At 42.3% G+C, this 18,078-nt stretch overlaps 1 protein-coding gene across 1 annotated transcript in view; it reads right to left on the bottom strand.

The window, feature by feature from the left end:
- Window positions 1-18,078, bottom strand: part of ASXL3 (ASXL transcriptional regulator 3) — a 149,270-nt gene that overhangs the window by 101,177 nt on the left and 30,015 nt on the right. Inside the window, exons 2-4 of the mRNA XM_068237321.1 lie at window positions 16,413-16,521; window positions 11,631-11,739; window positions 4,650-4,747 (exon numbers count right to left, since the gene is read on the bottom strand). Coding sequence (XP_068093422.1) covers window positions 4,650-4,747; window positions 11,631-11,739; window positions 16,413-16,490 — 285 coding nt within the window. The 5' untranslated portion in view covers window positions 16,491-16,521. The remainder of the gene's footprint in view (window positions 1-4,649; window positions 4,748-11,630; window positions 11,740-16,412; window positions 16,522-18,078) is intronic.

Raw genomic sequence — 18,078 nt, 5'->3', positions numbered from 1 at the left:
TATAGGACTCAGGGCTCTTTCACATTAAAGCTCATTTCCAGCGGTTTAACACAAAGTCAATACTTTGCGTTAAACAAGGTGAAATGACTAGAGTCCATAGACTCAATTTACCTTTCACAACTTACGCTACGTTTTGGCGCGTTGCGGTTTCAATGCACCCGGGAGCTTTTAATCGTTAGGAGCCAGCGTTTCCTTGTCCGGTGAATTAATAGTTACCGAAACAAATTGCGGCGCACCGCAAAATCCCAACGAAACGCCGCAGGCCATACACACGTGCAGGAGAAAGGCTCCTGCACGCGTTGACAGATGTGAAAGAGCCCTATTTTCCAGCTGGCAGCTATAAAATGCTGGTATGGCATGGTTTTCCATCATGAGAAGCAGGGCTGTGAAGTCGGTACAAAAATCCACCGACTCCGACTCCTCAGTTTAGGATTCCACTGACTCAGACTCCTCTAATTTGCATATTACAATCTTGTTGATTGAAAGTATGTAACATGAAATTCGTCTCTTAACTGCCAACGCTTAGGAATTTCAAAAGACAACTGAAGTAAAAAGGATATGGAGACTGCCATATTTATTCTCTTTAGTCATAGACTAAAACTAGTCCTTGGTAAGAGTACTTGTAAAAGGTACAGACCAGAACAAAGACCATCTGTCAGGCCCTAGGCAATGTAACTGTGGGTACATGTTAAGCTCAACACACACCATACAATCTTGGTTGTACAGATTTACTAAATCTATGTAGTAGAAGAGCCAACAGATTGAAAATACCTTGAATGATTGATTGGATAAGCGCTTATACTACATGAAAGTGGTAAGATTGAACAACCACGATTGTATGGTGTGTGTTGAGCCTAAAAGTGATGTGCAGGTATAAGGGAATAAGGAGATTCTTCCTCTATTACGCATTCTTCATGCACAATCTGAACCAGGTTTATGGGTGATAGACAACACCACTGTGTTCAATGTGCACAACATTCTCAGTGGATTCCCTGCAGCTCTGTGGAGAGTGCATATGTAGAGTATAGTACTACTGTGTAACAAAGTAAACCTGAGACAGATGAAATTAAAGTTTTATACATACCTGGGGCTTCCTCCAGCCCCCTTCAGGCTAATCAGTCCCTCGCTGTCCTTCTCCGCCACCTGGATCTTCTGCTATGAGTCCAGGTACTTGAGCCAGTCTGGCGTAGTGCGCATGCACACACTCCGCCGCCGGGAGCATACTACACCTGCGCAGCCCTATTGCGCAGGTGCAGAACGCTCCTGGCTGTGGAAGCGGCATGCGCTGACTGGCTGAATTACCAGGACTCATAGCAGAAGATCCAGGTGGTGGAGGACAGCGAGGGACTAAATGGCCTGAAGGGGGCTTGAAGAAGCCCCAGGTATGTATAAAACTTTTCTTTTCATCCTTCTCAGGTACCATTTAATTCGTAGTCACCAAACCAAATTTTAACAACATATCAAATTATTTGATTTCATGAGCAAAGAGTGCATACGTTTGCATAAATCAGAATCAACACAGAATTATTTCCATCTCATTGACCATCTCTATTAGTGACACGGCTACACATCAGGCATTATACTTACAGCATAGATGTTATTTAGTATATAAGAGATTCCTGTGTACACATCATATATACAGTCACAATCAGATATGTATATCTGACTTTAAAAATACGGGGATTGCTTTATTGAAGCAGCACAAGTAACTAATTTTGATTGGTTTATTTCATTTTTGTGGACTAAGCACAGCTATTACTGTATGTATAAATCATTTATGATGACTATTATCTGAGAAATAGAACATTTTATCATATTTTCTATTTTAATTACAGTTTAAATTCATTAGGAGTTGGAGCATTTTTTTCCTGACTCCGACACCAGGTACCCAAAATTGCCCCGACTCCACAGCCCCGATGAGAAGAGACCAATACTAGCTTTTAGTATTCTTTGGACAGCACTTCTGATACAAAAAGACTCCCATTCTTCATTCATCAGAGATTAGAAACAGGAGTCACATGTTTCAAAGACAAGCATCCCCAAAACAGCTACAGTACATTCATAGAGACAACAATGTAAACCACAACGGCAGCAATATGCAACATTTCAGGGGTAATGTAATAATTTCACAAACAGCTAAGTCAAATCTCTCTCCTTAACCTTCAGTATGTACACTGTGCATCATTAAGAAACCCCTCCATTCTCTTAGTTCTGCCCATTTCTGACCCAGTTGCAACATCAGTTTATTATCACTTGACAGCCATAGCTACAAGTACCTATACAGGTAAAAAAAAAAAAAACCAAAACAAAAAACTGAGAAACATTTGTACAAGGGTCGTCTGGAAATGATCAGCCATTTTCAATTACTCAATTAAGAAAACATTTATTTCACACAAACTGTGTCTTCTGATTATTTATCCTCATAATAGCTTCCTTTATTTAAGCATTTATTATATCGTTTTACAAGGTTTTCAATCACTTTTCTTTGTTGCAGTATGCAACAGTATGTCTCCAGGTATGCAACTATATTGCCAATATGATTTATTTAGAATTTTATATACCAAAAATAACACAAAAAAACAAAACAATAATGACAAAAACATAAGGCTTTAACACAATAGACCTATAATGCAAGCTTTCTGGCTTTACAATGGTTTTTCTTTATGTCTGATTATGAGTATTTCAGATTCATTTCAGCACTATGCTTGCAAAGAAACACAACAACCATTAAAGCTTGAATTCTCAATTAACCCAATAAAACCGTATCGTCGTCATTATGTGTCAAAAACGAACCATGAAACAAACACATGAAAGTTTTTAAATCATTACTGAGTATTAACCCCCCCATGTAAGAAGTACAAAAACTTATAGGGCGAGTGAAAAGTGATATGGAGGCACCCCTCTGAAATGAGAGGGATTTGGAGGCACCCCTCTGAAGTGAGAGGGATTTGGAGGCACCCCTCTGAAGTGAGAGGGATTTGGAGGCACCCCTCTGAAGTGAGAGGGATTTGGAGGCACCCCTCTGAAGTGAGAGGGTTATGAAGGCACCCCTCTGAAGTGAGAGGGTTATGGAGGCACCCCTCTGAAGTGAGAGGGATATGGAGGCACCCCTCTGAAGTGAGAGGGATATGGAGGCACCCCTCTGAAGTGAGAGGGATATGGAGGCACCCCTCTGAAGTGAGAGGGATATGGAGGCACCCCTCTGAAGTGAGAGGGATCTCTGAAGTGAGAGGGATATGGAGGCACCCCTCTGAAGTGAGAGGGATCTCTGAAGTGAGAGGGATATGGAGGCATCCCTCTGAAGTGAGAGGGATCTCTGAAGTGAGAGGGATATGGAGGCATCCCTCTGAAGTGAGAGGGATCTCTGAAGTGAGAGGGATATGGAGGCACCCCTCTGAAGTGAGAGGGATCTCTGAAGTGAGAGGGATATGGAGGCACCCCTCTGAAGTGAGAGGGATCTCTGAAGTGAGAGGGATATGGAGGCATCCCTCTGAAGTGAGAGGGATCTCTGAAGTGAGAGGGATATGGAGGCATCCCTCTGAAGTGAGAGGGATCTCTGAAGTGAGAGGGATATGGAGGCACCCCTCTGAAGTGAGAGGGATATGGAGGCACCCTTCTGAAGTGAGAGGGCTATGGAGGCACCCCTTTGAAGTGAGAGGGATATGGAGGCACCCCTCTGAAGTGAGAGGGATATGGAGGCACCCCTCTGAAGTGAGAGGGATATGGAGGCACCCCTCTGAAGTGAAAAGAATATAGAGGCACCCCTCTGAAGTGACAGGGATATAGAGGCACCCCTCTGAAGTGAAAGGGATACAGAGGCACCCCTCTGAAGTGACAGGGATATAGAGGCACCCCTCTGAAGTGACAGGGATATAGAGGCACCCCTCTGAAGTGACAGGGATATAGAGGCACCCCTCTGAAGTGACAGGGATATAGAGGCACCCCTCTGAAGTGACAGGGATACAGAGGCACCCCTCTGAAGTGAAAGGGATACAGAGGCACCCCTCTGAAGTGAAAGGGATACAGAGGCACCCCTCTGAAGTGAAAGGGATACAGAGGCACCCCTCTGAAGTGAAAGGGATACAGAGGCACCCCTCTGAAGTGAAAGGGATACAGAGGCACCCCTCTGAAGTGAAAGGGATACAGAGGCACCCCTCTGAAGTGAAAGGGATACAGAGGCACCCCTCTGAAGTGAAAGGGATACAGAGGCACCCCTCTGAAGTGACAGGGATATAGAGGCACCTCTCTGAAGTGACAGGGATATAGAGGCACCTCTCTGAAGTGACAGGGATATAGAGGCACCCCTCTGAAGTGACAGGGATATAGAGGCACCCCTCTGAAGTGACAGGGATACGGAGGCACCCCTCTGAAGTGACAGGGATATAGAGGCACCTCTCTGAAGTGACAGGGATATAGAGGCACCCCTCTGAAGTGACAGGGATATAGAGGCTGCCATATTTCCTTTTAAACAATACTAGTTTCCTGGCTGTCTTGCTGTGAGGCAGAGGACCAGCAGGAAAGTCAGGCAATTTGCATTGTTTGAAAATATATAAATAGGTGGCTCTGTATTGCTCTGACTTCAGGTTCACTATAAAGAAATATAAAATCACAACAAAAGCCAGCAAGATGTCTACAAAAACGAATCCTACCTGCTTCAGTGCCTTTTTGGTGTGCTGCTGGAAGGAAGACACAAGCTTGTTCTGCACTCTATTGGAAGATGCTTCTTCAGTGACTTGCTTCAAGCAAACTGCACAGGAGGAAATAAAAGGGTTATTTTTTATTTTTTACAAAGAATCTTGAAATCTGAAGATTAATCCAAAGTAATAAAAACCGTATGCCTTTTAAAAGATACCAGACAAATACACTTTAAAGGAAAATATCAGTTTTGTTATGAAATAGCCATACACATACTGTAGATTGGTGATGCACAAGTCTACCATAGCTTGACCGCGAGGATTGCAGACCGGTTCTCTGTGCGCGGCTGCCTCTATTGACAGGCTCATTCTAATTGCGTCATCAGTATGAGCCTGTCAATAGAGGCAGCCGCGCACAGAGAACAGGTCTGCAATTCTCGCGGTCAAGCGGTATGGAAGCCGGGCTGCCCGATCTTTTACATGCGCACGAGTGGAGTGGACATACAAGAGAGGAGACGACCGAGCAGCTTTATTAAGGAAAACCGATGCCTGAAATCGCGGCGGCCATGTGGTATGTGCCGGGCTGCCCGATCTTTTACATGCGCACGAGTGGAGTGGACATACAAGAGAGGAGAAGACCGAGCAGCTTTATTAAGGAATACAGATGCCATAATGGGCACAGGGGGGCACATAAGGGACACAGGGGGGCACATAACGGGCACAGGGGGGGGGCACATAAGGGGCACAGGAGGGCACATAAGGGACACCATTTGGGGGAGAGCATGTACAAGACGCTCTTGGAATATGGACGCACTAGGTTTAGTATACATATATTTTTTTCCCTGGTTTTTGCCCTCTAAACCTAGGTGCGTCTTATATTTCGGAGCGTCTTATACGGCATGAAATACGGTACATATCTGATTGTGACTGTATATCTGATGTGTACACATGAATATTTTATTTATAATAAATAACATCTCTGCTGTAAGAAAAAAGCCAGATGAATAGTTGCATCACTAGTAGGGATGGTCAATGATATGCTAATACTGTATTGATGCAATTATGCAAACTGACATTTATATATCATTGTAACTTGGTGTTTGATGCACACATAAAATTCTCTGTTGTAATGTTTCCGCATTTCTTTCCTTTGGAGGCCGGTGGTGGATGGCTTGTTCTAGGTGGTGAGAGCCCTGGAGCAGACTGTCTGCACCTGACCCCTTCCCCCCCCCCCCCCCCCCTGAGTGTTTGCATGAAAGCCAGCCCTGAGCTCCAAAGCTTGGGGTGGCCCATGCTTCACTCCTTTTTAATATGTTGCTCCCAAGTCGTGCTCATGTAGCAGAACGCAATGGACGTAGAGGTAAGTGCCTGTTTTTAAATTTTGGGAGGTGGGTGCGAGCAACTCTTCCCAGCGCCGGCCATGCTTGGAGGGGTCACCTGCACCTCCCAGCCTGCCCCTCCGGGGTGCCGCTGTGTGGTTTCCGAGCAGTGAGAGGGCTTGGAACCCCGCATCTCCCCGGTTGTATGGGGGCATTGGGGAGCCTCCCCGTGGCGTTCCTGGAGAGTGCTAATGTAGCATGAACTAATGCCTGCAGGGCAACCGCTTAGCGGTATTAGCTTTAGATCCTGCCTTTTTTGGCATGCGAAAGCAAATGCATATTTGCATGAGCTATGTCTCGTGATTAGCCAATTAGGCCAAATTTACAAAGCAAGATTTGCCAGGTTTAACTTGGTGTTTGATGCACACATAAATTCTCTGTTGTAATGTTTCCACATTTCTATCCTTTGGAGGCAGGTGGTGGATGGCTTGCTCTAGGTGGTGAGAGCCATGGAGCAGGCTGTCTGCGCCTGTCCTCCCCTCCCCCCCCCCTTGGAGTGTTTGCATGAGAGCCAGCACTGAGCTCCAAAGCTTGGGGTGGGCCCATGCTTCACTCCTTTCTCATGTGTTCGCTCCCAAGTCGTGCTCATGTAGCAGAACACAATGGACGTAAAGGTAAGTGGCTGATTTTAATTTTTTGGTAGGTGGGTGCGAGCGACTCTTCCCAGCGACGGCCATGCTTGGAGGGGTCACCTGCACCTTCCAGCCTCCCCCTCTGGGGTACCGCTGTGGTTTCTGAGCAGTGAGAGGGCTTGGAACCCCACGGCTCCCCAGTTGTATGGGGGCATTGGGGAGCCTCCCCATGGCACTCCTGGATAGTGCTAATGTAGCATGAACTAATGCCCGCAGGGCAACCGCTTAGCGGTATTAGTTTTAGACCCTGCATTTTCTGGCATGCAAATGCATATTTGCAATGTCTCGTGATTAGCCAATTAGGCTAAATTTGCAAAGCCAGATTTGCCAGGTTTAACTTGGTGTTTGATGCACACAAATTCTCTGTTGTAATATATCATTTTAACATGCATTGTGGGACACTGCAAAAGATTAATAATTTTATAGAAGCTGTCTGTTGTCTTAACAAGTGCATTTGAGGGTTACCTTAACACATATGAGGTGGTGAATGCTAGTTTGAATATTAAAAATGCTGTAGATGTGACATAATTGGACTTAGCAAAGGCCTTTGATACTGAAACCCCCAACAGTCTAGTGCAAAGGTTGAGGATGCTCTGGCTATTGGACAGAAAGCAAAGAGTTGTGGTCAATGGATCCTATTCAAAATGGGTGACCGTTAGCAGTGGGGTCCCACAGGGTTCAGTACTGTACTCTTAAATGTATTTATTAATGATCTAGTAGATGACGTAGAATGTAATGTTGCTATTTTTGCAGATGATACAAAATTATGCAGAATCATCAACGCTCAGGAAGACAGTGACATATTGCAGAATGATCTGGATAGGATGGTGAAACAGGCACATAAATAGCAAATGAAATGCAATGTCCGAAAATGTAAAGACATGCATTTTGGTTGTACCAACGGTCTAGCGCCATAGATAATAAATGGGATACAGATGGGGACATCAAACTTAGGAGGATGACTTAGGAGTACTCGTCGACAAGTTAAACAATCGTATTCAATGCCAAGCTGCTGAAGCTAAAGCAAATAGAATTTTGGGATGCATGTGTTAGCACAACACTGCCCCTGTTTAACTTTCTAGTAAGACCTTATCTGGAATATGACATTTAGTTCTGGACACCGCATTACAGGAAGGACATTGCAGTTTCAGAGCAGGTGCAGAGAAGGGCAACAAAATTGATTAGAGGGAAAGAAGGACTCACCAGGAAATATTAGATAATCTGGGCTTATTTAGTCTGGAGAAAAGGCACTAATTCTAATGAACATTTATAAATACATCGGAAGGCAATATAAAAGCTTGGCTGGTGAGCTTTTTGTCCATAGGCTTATGCAAAGGACTAGGGGACATGATCTGCGCTTGGCGGAAAAACATTTTAGCCATTTATTTCGGAAAGGTTCTTTGCAGTAAGAGTGATTAAAATGTGGTATGCATTACCACAGGAAGTAGTTATGACAAATTCTTCATTTGCGTTTAAGGGGGGGGGGGGGGGGCTTAGATGCTTTCCTTGTGATAAAAGACATCCATGGTTATAATTACTAGATACTTCCTGACTGTTGATCCAGGGATTTTATCAGTTTTGCATTTGGAGTTGAGAAGAATTTTTTTCCCTTTTGGCGCTAATTGGACCATACTTTATAAAGGTTTTTTTTTTACCTTCCTCTGGATCAATAGGGATATGTGAGGGTGCAGGCTAGTGTTGTACCTTATTTTCCAGTTGAAAAAAAGATTCTGATAATCCGCACACTCTTGATGAACCAAGTTCAATGTTTTAATTCAAAAAAGTGACACATGCCATTCTATAGACCAACGATTAGTTTCGGGGCCCCGTGTGGGTCCCCTTTGTCAAGTTAACAAAACACAGAATGGTGACAATTCTGTGTTTTGTTACCTTGACAAAGGGGACCCCACGGGGCCCCGAAATGAATCGTTGGTCTATGGAATGGCATGTGTCACTTTTTGGAATTAAAACATTGAACTTGGTTCATCAAGAGTGTGCGGATTATCAGGATTTTTTTTGCATGAAAATATTAATCCAGCACCTCCACGGTGGTGTGCAATTCCCTAGTGGACTTGTGGACTTATTTTACAGTTGAACTCAATGGACGCATAGATTTTTTTCAACCTAAATAATTAACATAGTTTTGAATCAGGAAAAAAAAAAAAGAAAAGAGTAAGTTAAGGGGCAGTGTGAGGTATGTCAAGATGGGGTCCATTGAGAGAGGGAGAGGGGTCAGGTTTTGTGGAGGGTAGGGCAAGGGGGTGGGGTCTGGGAGTTTAAAAAAGGAATGTTGTGCAATTTATATGCTTCAGTGATATTGCAATAAGCTGTACTGAGAATGAGATATGTTGGATGCGTTATATGGATATTATCACTGATGTATCATAAGTTGATATGATTAGGATTCCAATAAAAATCTTTTTGAAATAATAATAATAAAAAAAAAAAAAAGTACATCTTCGGCTAATAAGCCTTTCGACTCCGTTCCTGTGTGCTGACAAGATGTTAGAAAACACAGCTTATATATATCTCGCATCAAAAAGGAGATATGTGGATTGTTTTGTAAACAAAAATAATGTCATTTAGATGTCTTAATTACAACAGAACAACCACCTTTAAAGTTACAACAACCTTTTAACTTGGCTAATAAATGGTATCATCCCAATTCAAACCGTATTGCTTTTACCAATGGCAAACATGGTGCAATACTCTGTCACAACTTGTCGTCACAAGTAGCTATTGTCAGCTTCGGTACCAATTCTATATTATTTTCAAACTCCCTTTGCTCATAAAATCAATTAATTTGAAAATCAAGTTCTAGAAGAGTTTAATAAAGCTTTAAAATTTATATGCTTTGGCAATGATAAAATGTCTTTTAGGTTACATAGTTTCAATGAACAAGATGGTCATATGTAGAGGAGTCAGAGTAGAGGAGTCAGAGGTATCATAAATTGAGTGGTCGGATGCTTTCTGTAACCACTCCACAGCCCTGCTATGAACCACTTTAAAGTAAGTCATAGACATGCATAACTGACTGCATATAAAACACACAGCTAAGATAGATAAGTGAACTCTGCTTCATAAGTATTATGTTTTTGTGAGGTAAAAGTAAGACTCAATCTCTTTGTTCTTCAAACTGGCTGACAAAAAGAAAACCATCATAATACATAAACTGACCAGGAGTATATGTCACTTCCACAGTTTTTGAGCCAGTGGCCTATGGCACTTATCTTGGTGCAGGCTGTGGTAAAGACATAGAGCTATCTATCAAGCTGCTCTGCTACAATAAATCCGTTGTGCACGCTTCTCAGTTCCTTCACACAACACTGAGCTGGAGAAGTCTCCTCATGAATACTCTTGCTACATTTAAACCCATTTCAAAATAACTTCAGGACACAGATTTAATACAGTCATGCAGCTTGGTTAATGAATACCTCCTTGTAATCAGAAAAGGCACTGCATCCAAATGCATCTTTCTGTCTCAAAAAAAACAAAAAAGCTGTCCAGTCAGAAGTGTAAAAAGGCAGAGAAAAGGCAGTACAGTGTATACTGTATATACTTCAATAAACAAGAACAGCTGGGTTTGCAGAGAGAAGTTTCTGATTCTGCTTCAAACTTGCTTGATAAATTCCTCCTGTAAAACCAAGCCAGGTCAATAATGATCCAGACTGCACAGAGCCAACTGTCAAATAAAACAGGAATTGAAGCGAGTCTGAAGTGTAATTAAAATAAAAAACAGATACTTACCTAAGGAGAGGGAAGGATCTGGGTCCTATAGAGCCTTCCTGTTCTTCCTATGGCCCCTGCGTTCCAGTGCTGGATGCCTCAATGGGTCGGAGACTGCTCACTTCTGCCACTCCGGGAGGCTTTGGCAATCTTTGAGCTGCCGAAGCCGGGCTGCTCTGTACTGCGCATGCACTAGCACACATTCTCGCACAGTACAGAGCGGCCTATATTCATGAGTACTCAGGCTCCCAAAGATTGCTGAAGCCTCCTGCAGCGGCGGAAGTGAGCTTTCTCCAAACCAATCGGGGGATCCAGCGCTGGAACGGGGGACCATAGGAAAAACAGGAAGGCTCTATAGGACCCAGAGCCTTCTCTCTCAAGTATCTGTTTTTTAAATTTTAATTACACTTCAGGGTCCCTTTAAAATTTGTATGATACAAATGCATACAGGGTCTTTCTGTTTCCACTACATGAATTCTGGATGCGAATTTCCATATCCAAACTGACGCCATTTCAACTAACCGCATTTTTTTCCGATGTGATGCGGAAAAATTATGGATGGCATGTTGTAGATTACTGCAGCACGCAACTGTTTCCCCAACAATGACAGATAGCCAGACGTGGGAAGAATGCAGAAATTTGCATCCAGTCAAACGGATGCAAAATGCATCATGCTAGTGGAAATAAGCCCTAAAGCAAGCTTGAAGCAAGAAAACTCACTTCAGGTTAGATACATACCCATGTATAGAGAAAGCTCTGGATACCATAGTGTCTTCACATTCCTTCTTTGAATTATCACTATTTTTGACACCCTCACACTAGTAATCCTGACCTACCCCGAAAATGTGGTCCGTTTGGGTAGCTTTTCATTTTTTATTGAGTTTTCAAAATTCTGGGCAGTAACTGTAAATTCCAGAATACTAGAATTCTGCTGCTCATCCCTTGTATAAAGTATTAATTTAAGAAAAATCTGGTCTTACCTGGGGCTTCCTGCAACCACCATAGCCCTCAAAGTCCCCCAGCATCCTCTTCTCCCCTGTCATGGTCCCGCTGGCGACTCCAGTAAGTCGCTCTTGCCAACGCCGTAAGCCTCCTGCACATGCGCGGTTCAGTGCAGTGTGCGCGCGTGGGGCGGAGGAAGCCCCAGGAAAGTCCAAATTTTGTTTTTATTCAGCGGTCAGGGTTCCTTTAAAACGTGATAATACACTCCTCAACAATATGTGCAATAACACAACTGAGCTAACTGTTCACTGCTTTACCTTCATTTTCCTCTCCATTGCTGCTTGCCTCTGCCATCTCTGTCCCATCCAACTCAGATTCACACCCTATCTCCAGTGTCCCATCAGTCGGACAGCTAGACTCTTCTTTCTGATGGAACAAAAGGGTCATAGAATCATAAACAGAAAATGCTCACACAAATCTAGAAAAGGCACTAGGAAGTACACTTGTCATATTACTGATTTACTACCTGCCTACAGGTAACTGCTTACATACACACATGGGTTAAACTACATGCATTTGTTGTGGGTCCAATCAGGCAAAATTATCCTCTACTTTGAATAACATTTAACATGAGCTGAATGCATTCAGAAGATACTTTACTGGAAAACCTTTCGTACTGTAACCAAGGATTGAACTTCATTCCAATCAAGAAGTTTTAAATCAGGATGATACTATTTATTGGCTAACTAAAAATGAATAAAAATAAGCAAGCTTTCGGCCTTGCAGCCTTCGTCGGACTTACATCCTGTTAGTTTGCAGGCTGGTGGTACAGACAGCTATATACATGCAACATCAAAAGGGAAAAAAAGATATTTTTTTTCAAGCACAAATACATGTCATTAATAAGATGCCTTAATTCAAACAGAACATCTAAATGGGGTTAGAGGTTGTTAGCTGAGATAAAGGATCCTTGTTTACTCCATGCTCACAGACCTGGGATTAGGATTGACCCAGAGGTATCGTAAATTCTGAGTTCACTAGTTCAGCTATATAGGCTGAGAAAGTTCAAATATCATCAGCCTCATACCAATATAAAAAGTTTTTGTCCTTATTCAAACCCTTCTCCACAGCTTTAAACCAATTTATACATTTTTGTTTCTACTATTAATCGATCATTTGACGTTTTGAAGCCACCCTTCAGGGCAGTGACATGAAAGATCATACATGCTGTGTCCGTTGGACCGAAAGTGTATAGCAACTGGGAGTACAGATTTGGTATCGTTAATAGTGTGCCTGTGTCCATTCATACGTTTGCGCAGAGTTTGTCCAGTTTCTCCCACGTACATAACATTGGGGCATTTACATGATCAGATATACCAGATTGGTGGAACCACAGGAAAATGTGCCTTGTACTCTGTACTCCTGTTGTGAACCTGTCATTAACCTGTCAGTGGAGTAAATGTGTCTGCAGGTCCCACATATTTGTCGGCAGGGTGATGTTCCGTTTTGTTGAGGCCTATTCAAAGAACTCCTGACAATCATCTGTTTTAGATTGTGCGGTTTGCCGATATGACAAAAGGGGAGGGTTTAGGGAATATCTTTCTCAGTCTGTGATCCTTGTGTAAAATGGGATGAAGTTCCTTAGCAATCCTCCTTAAGATTTCCAGGTGTGGGTTGTAGGTGACAACCAAAGGGACACGTTCCTCTTTCTGGTTTTGCTTATATTTCAGGTGTTCAGTCCTGGGGATGATGCTGGCTTTCCTGATTTGGGCCTCAGTCGTAGGAGGGCTGTAACCTTGTTTAATGAAAGTATTCTTAAGGTGATCCAGGTGCTTTTCTCTGTCCATCCTGTTAGAACAAATCCGGTTGTACCTTATAGCTTGGCTGTAAATTATAGAGTTCTTAATGTGCTTGGGATGAAAACTGTCATATCTTAGGTATGTGGGACGGTCTGTAGGTTTGCGATACACAGAGGTTTGTATGTTGTTACCCCTGATGTATATGGTGGTGTCCAGAAAGTTAATCTCTGTGTGAGAGTAGGTAAGTTTCAATTTGATTGTAGGATGGAAGGCATTTAAGTTCCTGTGGAACTGGAGAAGAAGATCATCCTCACTTGCGGACCAGATGATTAAAATATCATCAATGAAGCGGAGTCAAATTGAAACTTAACTACTCTCACACAGAGATTAACTTTCTGGACACCACCATATACATCAGGGGTAACAACATACAAACCTCTGTGTATCGCAAACCTACAGACCGTCCCACATACCAAAGATATGACAGTTTTCATCCCAAGCACATTAAGAACTCTATAATTTACAGCCAAGCTATAAGGTACAACCGGATTTGTTCTAACAGGATGGACAGAGAAAAGCACCTGGATCGCCTTAAGAACATTTTCATTAAACAAGGTTACAGTCCTCCTATGGCTGAGGCCCAAATCAGGAAAGCCAGCATCATCCCCAGGACTGAACTCCTGAAATATAAGCAAAACCAGAAAGAGGAACGTGTCCCTTTGGTTGTCACCTACAACCCACACCACCCGGAAATCTTAAGGAGGATTGCTAAGGAACTTCATCCCATTTTACACAAGGATCACAGACTGAGAAAGATATTACCTAAACCTCCCCTCTTGTCATATCGGCACCCGCACAATCTAAAACAGATGATTGTCAGGAGTTCTTTGAATAGGCCTCAACAAAACCGAACATCACCCTGCCGACAAAAAATATGTGGGACCTGCTGGCACATTTACTCCACTCCTGAGCGTTATTCCCGTCCACGAGGAAGCTACTTCAGCGAAACAATTGTCGACCGGACAGGTCTCTGTGGGTGGTATTACTTGATGGAATGGTGATGTATTGCGATTGGATACATTCTACTGTACAATGCTGTCTTCCGAATTGCAACTCTTGCTATTAAATGTGGCAGTTTAACACCAGCTGGTGCCCATGTGAGAACATTGTTTTTGTTGACATTTACTCCACTGACAGATTAACGATACCAGGTTCACAACAGGAGTACAGAGTACAAGGCACATTTTCCTGTGGTTCCACCAAACTGGAATATCTGATCATGTGTGCTAAATGCCCCAATGTTATATACGTGGGAGAAACTGGAGAAACTGGACAAACTCTGCGCAAACATATGAATGGACACAGGCACACTATGAACGATACCAAATCTGAACCCCCAGTTGCTACACACTTTTGTTCCAACGGACACAGCATGTATGATCTTCGTGTCACTGCCCTGAAGGGTGGCTTCAAAACGTCAAATGATAGATTAATAGCAGAAACAAAATTTATAAATTGGTTCAAAGCTGTGAAGAAGGGTTTGAATAAGGACAAAAAAACTTTTTATATTGGTATGAGGCTGATGATATTTGAACTTTCTCAGCCTATATAGCTGAACTTGTGAACTCAGAATTTACGATACCTCTGGGTCAATCCTAATCCCAGGTCTGTGAGCATGGAGTAAACAATATCCTTATCTCAGCTAACAACCTCTAACCCCTTTTAGATGTTCTGTTTGAATTAAGGCATCTTAATGACATATTTATGCTTGAAAAAAATATCCGTTTTCCCTTTTGATGTTGCATGTATATAGCTGTCTGTACCACCAGCCTGCAAACTAACAGGCTGTAAGCCCAACGAAGGCTGCAAGGCCGAAAGCTTGCCTATTTTTATTCATTTTTTGTTAGCCAATAAATGGTATCATCCTGATTTAAAACTTCTTGCTTTTACTGATGGCCAACACGGTACAATACCCTACTGCTACTACTCATTCCAATCAGTAGCCGATACCCCTATTACCATAATTTACCTTTTCTCGAATAGATCAGGGGTCTCTATGGCTGATATTGTGGTAAAACCCCTCCCAAAGTGTAATGTAAGAACCTAGGACCTGACAGTTTGCTGCCTGTGTGCTTTGTTGCATTGTGGGAAATAACAGCTGTTTTGAACTGCCAAGCAACCAGTATCTCCCTCTGTGAATATGCATAGCTATAAAAAAAACAACCTTTTAGCCTGTTGCATTGTTAGGGGGTGTGGTTATAGATAATGGCAGTTGGTGTTGTCTGGTTTTTTTTTTCAGGTCTTCCAGCAGTAGAGATGATTACAGGCAGGCTGATTGTGGAACAAACAATATGAACAAATGACATGGTGAATATCAATAATTTCTTGATCTCTCTATTTTTTAACTTCTCACATTGCAATGTATCGATTTACATTTTTTCCCTTTTCACTACAGTTCCTCTAAATGTAATTACAGTACTCAAACCTATTAGCTTGCAATTCATTTTAGTATAAATATCTTGCTAAAATATTTTCACTAACAGCATAAATCCTTTTAAACAGTAAAACAAAACATGCAAAAGGCAAGAACAAGAGTTGCAAAGATTGGACAAGGTTGAGGTAAGGTACTTCATGAGATTATAATTATTGCCTGAACTAAAGAGAACGGAGCATGGGGCATATATCAATAACCTGACTCATATCAAACTCACCCACTTTTACCAACAGACACTGCACTGTGCTCATAAACTACCATAAATATTACAAACACAATCAGCAAAAAGATTTTCAAATAATAACACACTACAAACGTTATAAAATGTAGACAAATACACATGAGATTGCAAACGCAGGTAGTGCTTTTGTAGCATTTTCACAGCTAGTGCTGGACTGTAACCCACTCCTGCAGTGGATGCGGTTTCATGGAAAAACAACAATGCCTTACAGTAATGTATATAAAGTGAATAAAGCCTAAGACAAGCAACAATGTGCAATTCACAGTCCCTCACAATGGCACATCCAGTACAGTTTTTAACTGCTTTGAATATATTTGAATGAAATATATTTGATGCTGTGAGAAACTATGTCACTTGCACTGTTTAATAAGCCTGTCTGTATAAAGTAGCAAAGTATAAAAATACATGAGGACTTGAACTGGAGCAATCTGCCAAGACAGTCTGCATCAAGAAAACCTCTTACATAACATTGCTTCACTCAACAAAGCACAGTAACTCCATTAAATGGCTGCATTAAGTAACTAAGTGAAACAGACTTTGATCAGAAGCCAAAAAATGTACTTACTTTAAGAGCATAGAGTCCTGACTTCCCGGGGATTTTGAAGAAGGTCCCATCTCCCACACGGGTGTTGCTATGAAGCATTGCATTTAGACAAGCCAACGGAGAAGTACCACTGCAATGGAAGACAACAATAACAAAACAGAGAAGAAAAAGCATGCATGAAAAGGAGTATAAAACACGTGAGCTCATCTACATCCTACAATGCCTTTTCTCTCCCCCTGGCTTTTATTCCCTCTTCCTTTTTCTGTCCATGCTTCCCTTTAGATAAATTCTTCTGAGCCTGAAAGCATCTACATTACAATAAAGGGTTCAACAATCCTAATCAAATGCATCTGCTCCATAGGCTTCAGGGGGAAAAAAAAAATCTGTGCATTACAATATTTTTCCGTACAAATAAAAATGTCACAACTGTGAGCTTTCACGGAAGCAAGGCCCAAATATTTAAGTAAAATCGCTTTGTAAATAACGCAGGAAAGCTGTGGTTTTCTAACTGCCGAAGACAATGTGACTGATGCACACGAATGATCAGGAGAAAAAACATCAAGTTCAATGGCAGCTGTATCCAACAGGATAAAAGGCAACAAAAGCAGTGTGAGAAAAGGCCCCAGAAGAACAGACTTAAGATGCAAGTGGTCATCTTTGTTTAAAAAAATATATATATAATTTTTTTTCCTTTTTTTTTTTGAGGAGGCAAGTGTAATATATATACAGTGGGTTGCAAAAGTATTCAGCCCCCTTGAAGTTTTTGTCACATGACTGCCACAAACATGAATCATTTTTCTAGGAATTCCACATGAAAGACCAACACAAAGTGGTGTACACATGAGAAGTGGAACGAAAATCATACATAATTCCAAACTTTTTTTTTACAAATAAATAACTGCAAAGTGGTGTGTGCATAATTATTCGCCCCCCTTTGATCTGAGTGCAGTTAGTTGCCTATAGACATTGCCGGATGAGTGCTAATGACTAAATAGAGTGCACCTGTGTGTAATCTAATGTCAGTACAAATACAGCTGCTCTGTGAGGGCCTCAGAGGTTGTCTAAGAGAATATTGGGAGCAACAACACCATGAAGTCCAAAGAACACACAAGACAGGCCAGGGATCAAGTTATTGAGAAATTTAAAGCAGGCTTAGGCTACAAAAAGATTTCCAAAGCCTTGAACATCCCACGGAGCACTGTTCAAGCGATCATTCAGAAATGGAAGGAGTATGGTACAACTGTACACCTACCAAGACAAGGCCATCCACTTAAACTCACAGGCCGAACAAGGAGAGCGCTGATCAGAAATGCAGTCAAGAGGCCCATGGTGACTCTGGACGAGCTGCAGAGATCTACAGCTCAGGTGGGAGACTCTGTCCATAGGACAACTATTAGTCATGCACTGTACAAAGTTGGCCTTTATGGAAGAGTGGCAAGAAGAAAGGCATTGTTAACAGAAAGCATAAGAAGTCCCATTTGCAGTTTGCCACAAGCCATGTGGGGGACACAGCAACCATGTGGAAGAAGGTGCTCTGGTCAGATGAGACCAAAATGGAACTTTTTGGCCAAAATGCAAAACGCTATGTGTGGCGGAAAACTAACACTGCACATCACTCTGAACACACCATCCCCACTGTCAAATATGGTGGTGGCAGCATCATGCTCGGGGGTGCATCTCTTCAGCA

The sequence above is a fragment of the Hyperolius riggenbachi genome, chromosome 5 (assembly GCF_040937935.1).
Source record: "Hyperolius riggenbachi isolate aHypRig1 chromosome 5, aHypRig1.pri, whole genome shotgun sequence".
Classification (NCBI taxonomy): Eukaryota; Metazoa; Chordata; class Amphibia; order Anura; family Hyperoliidae; genus Hyperolius; species Hyperolius riggenbachi.
Note: the sequence above shows the minus strand (reverse complement) of the source record. Positions and strands in the feature narration are given on the sequence as shown.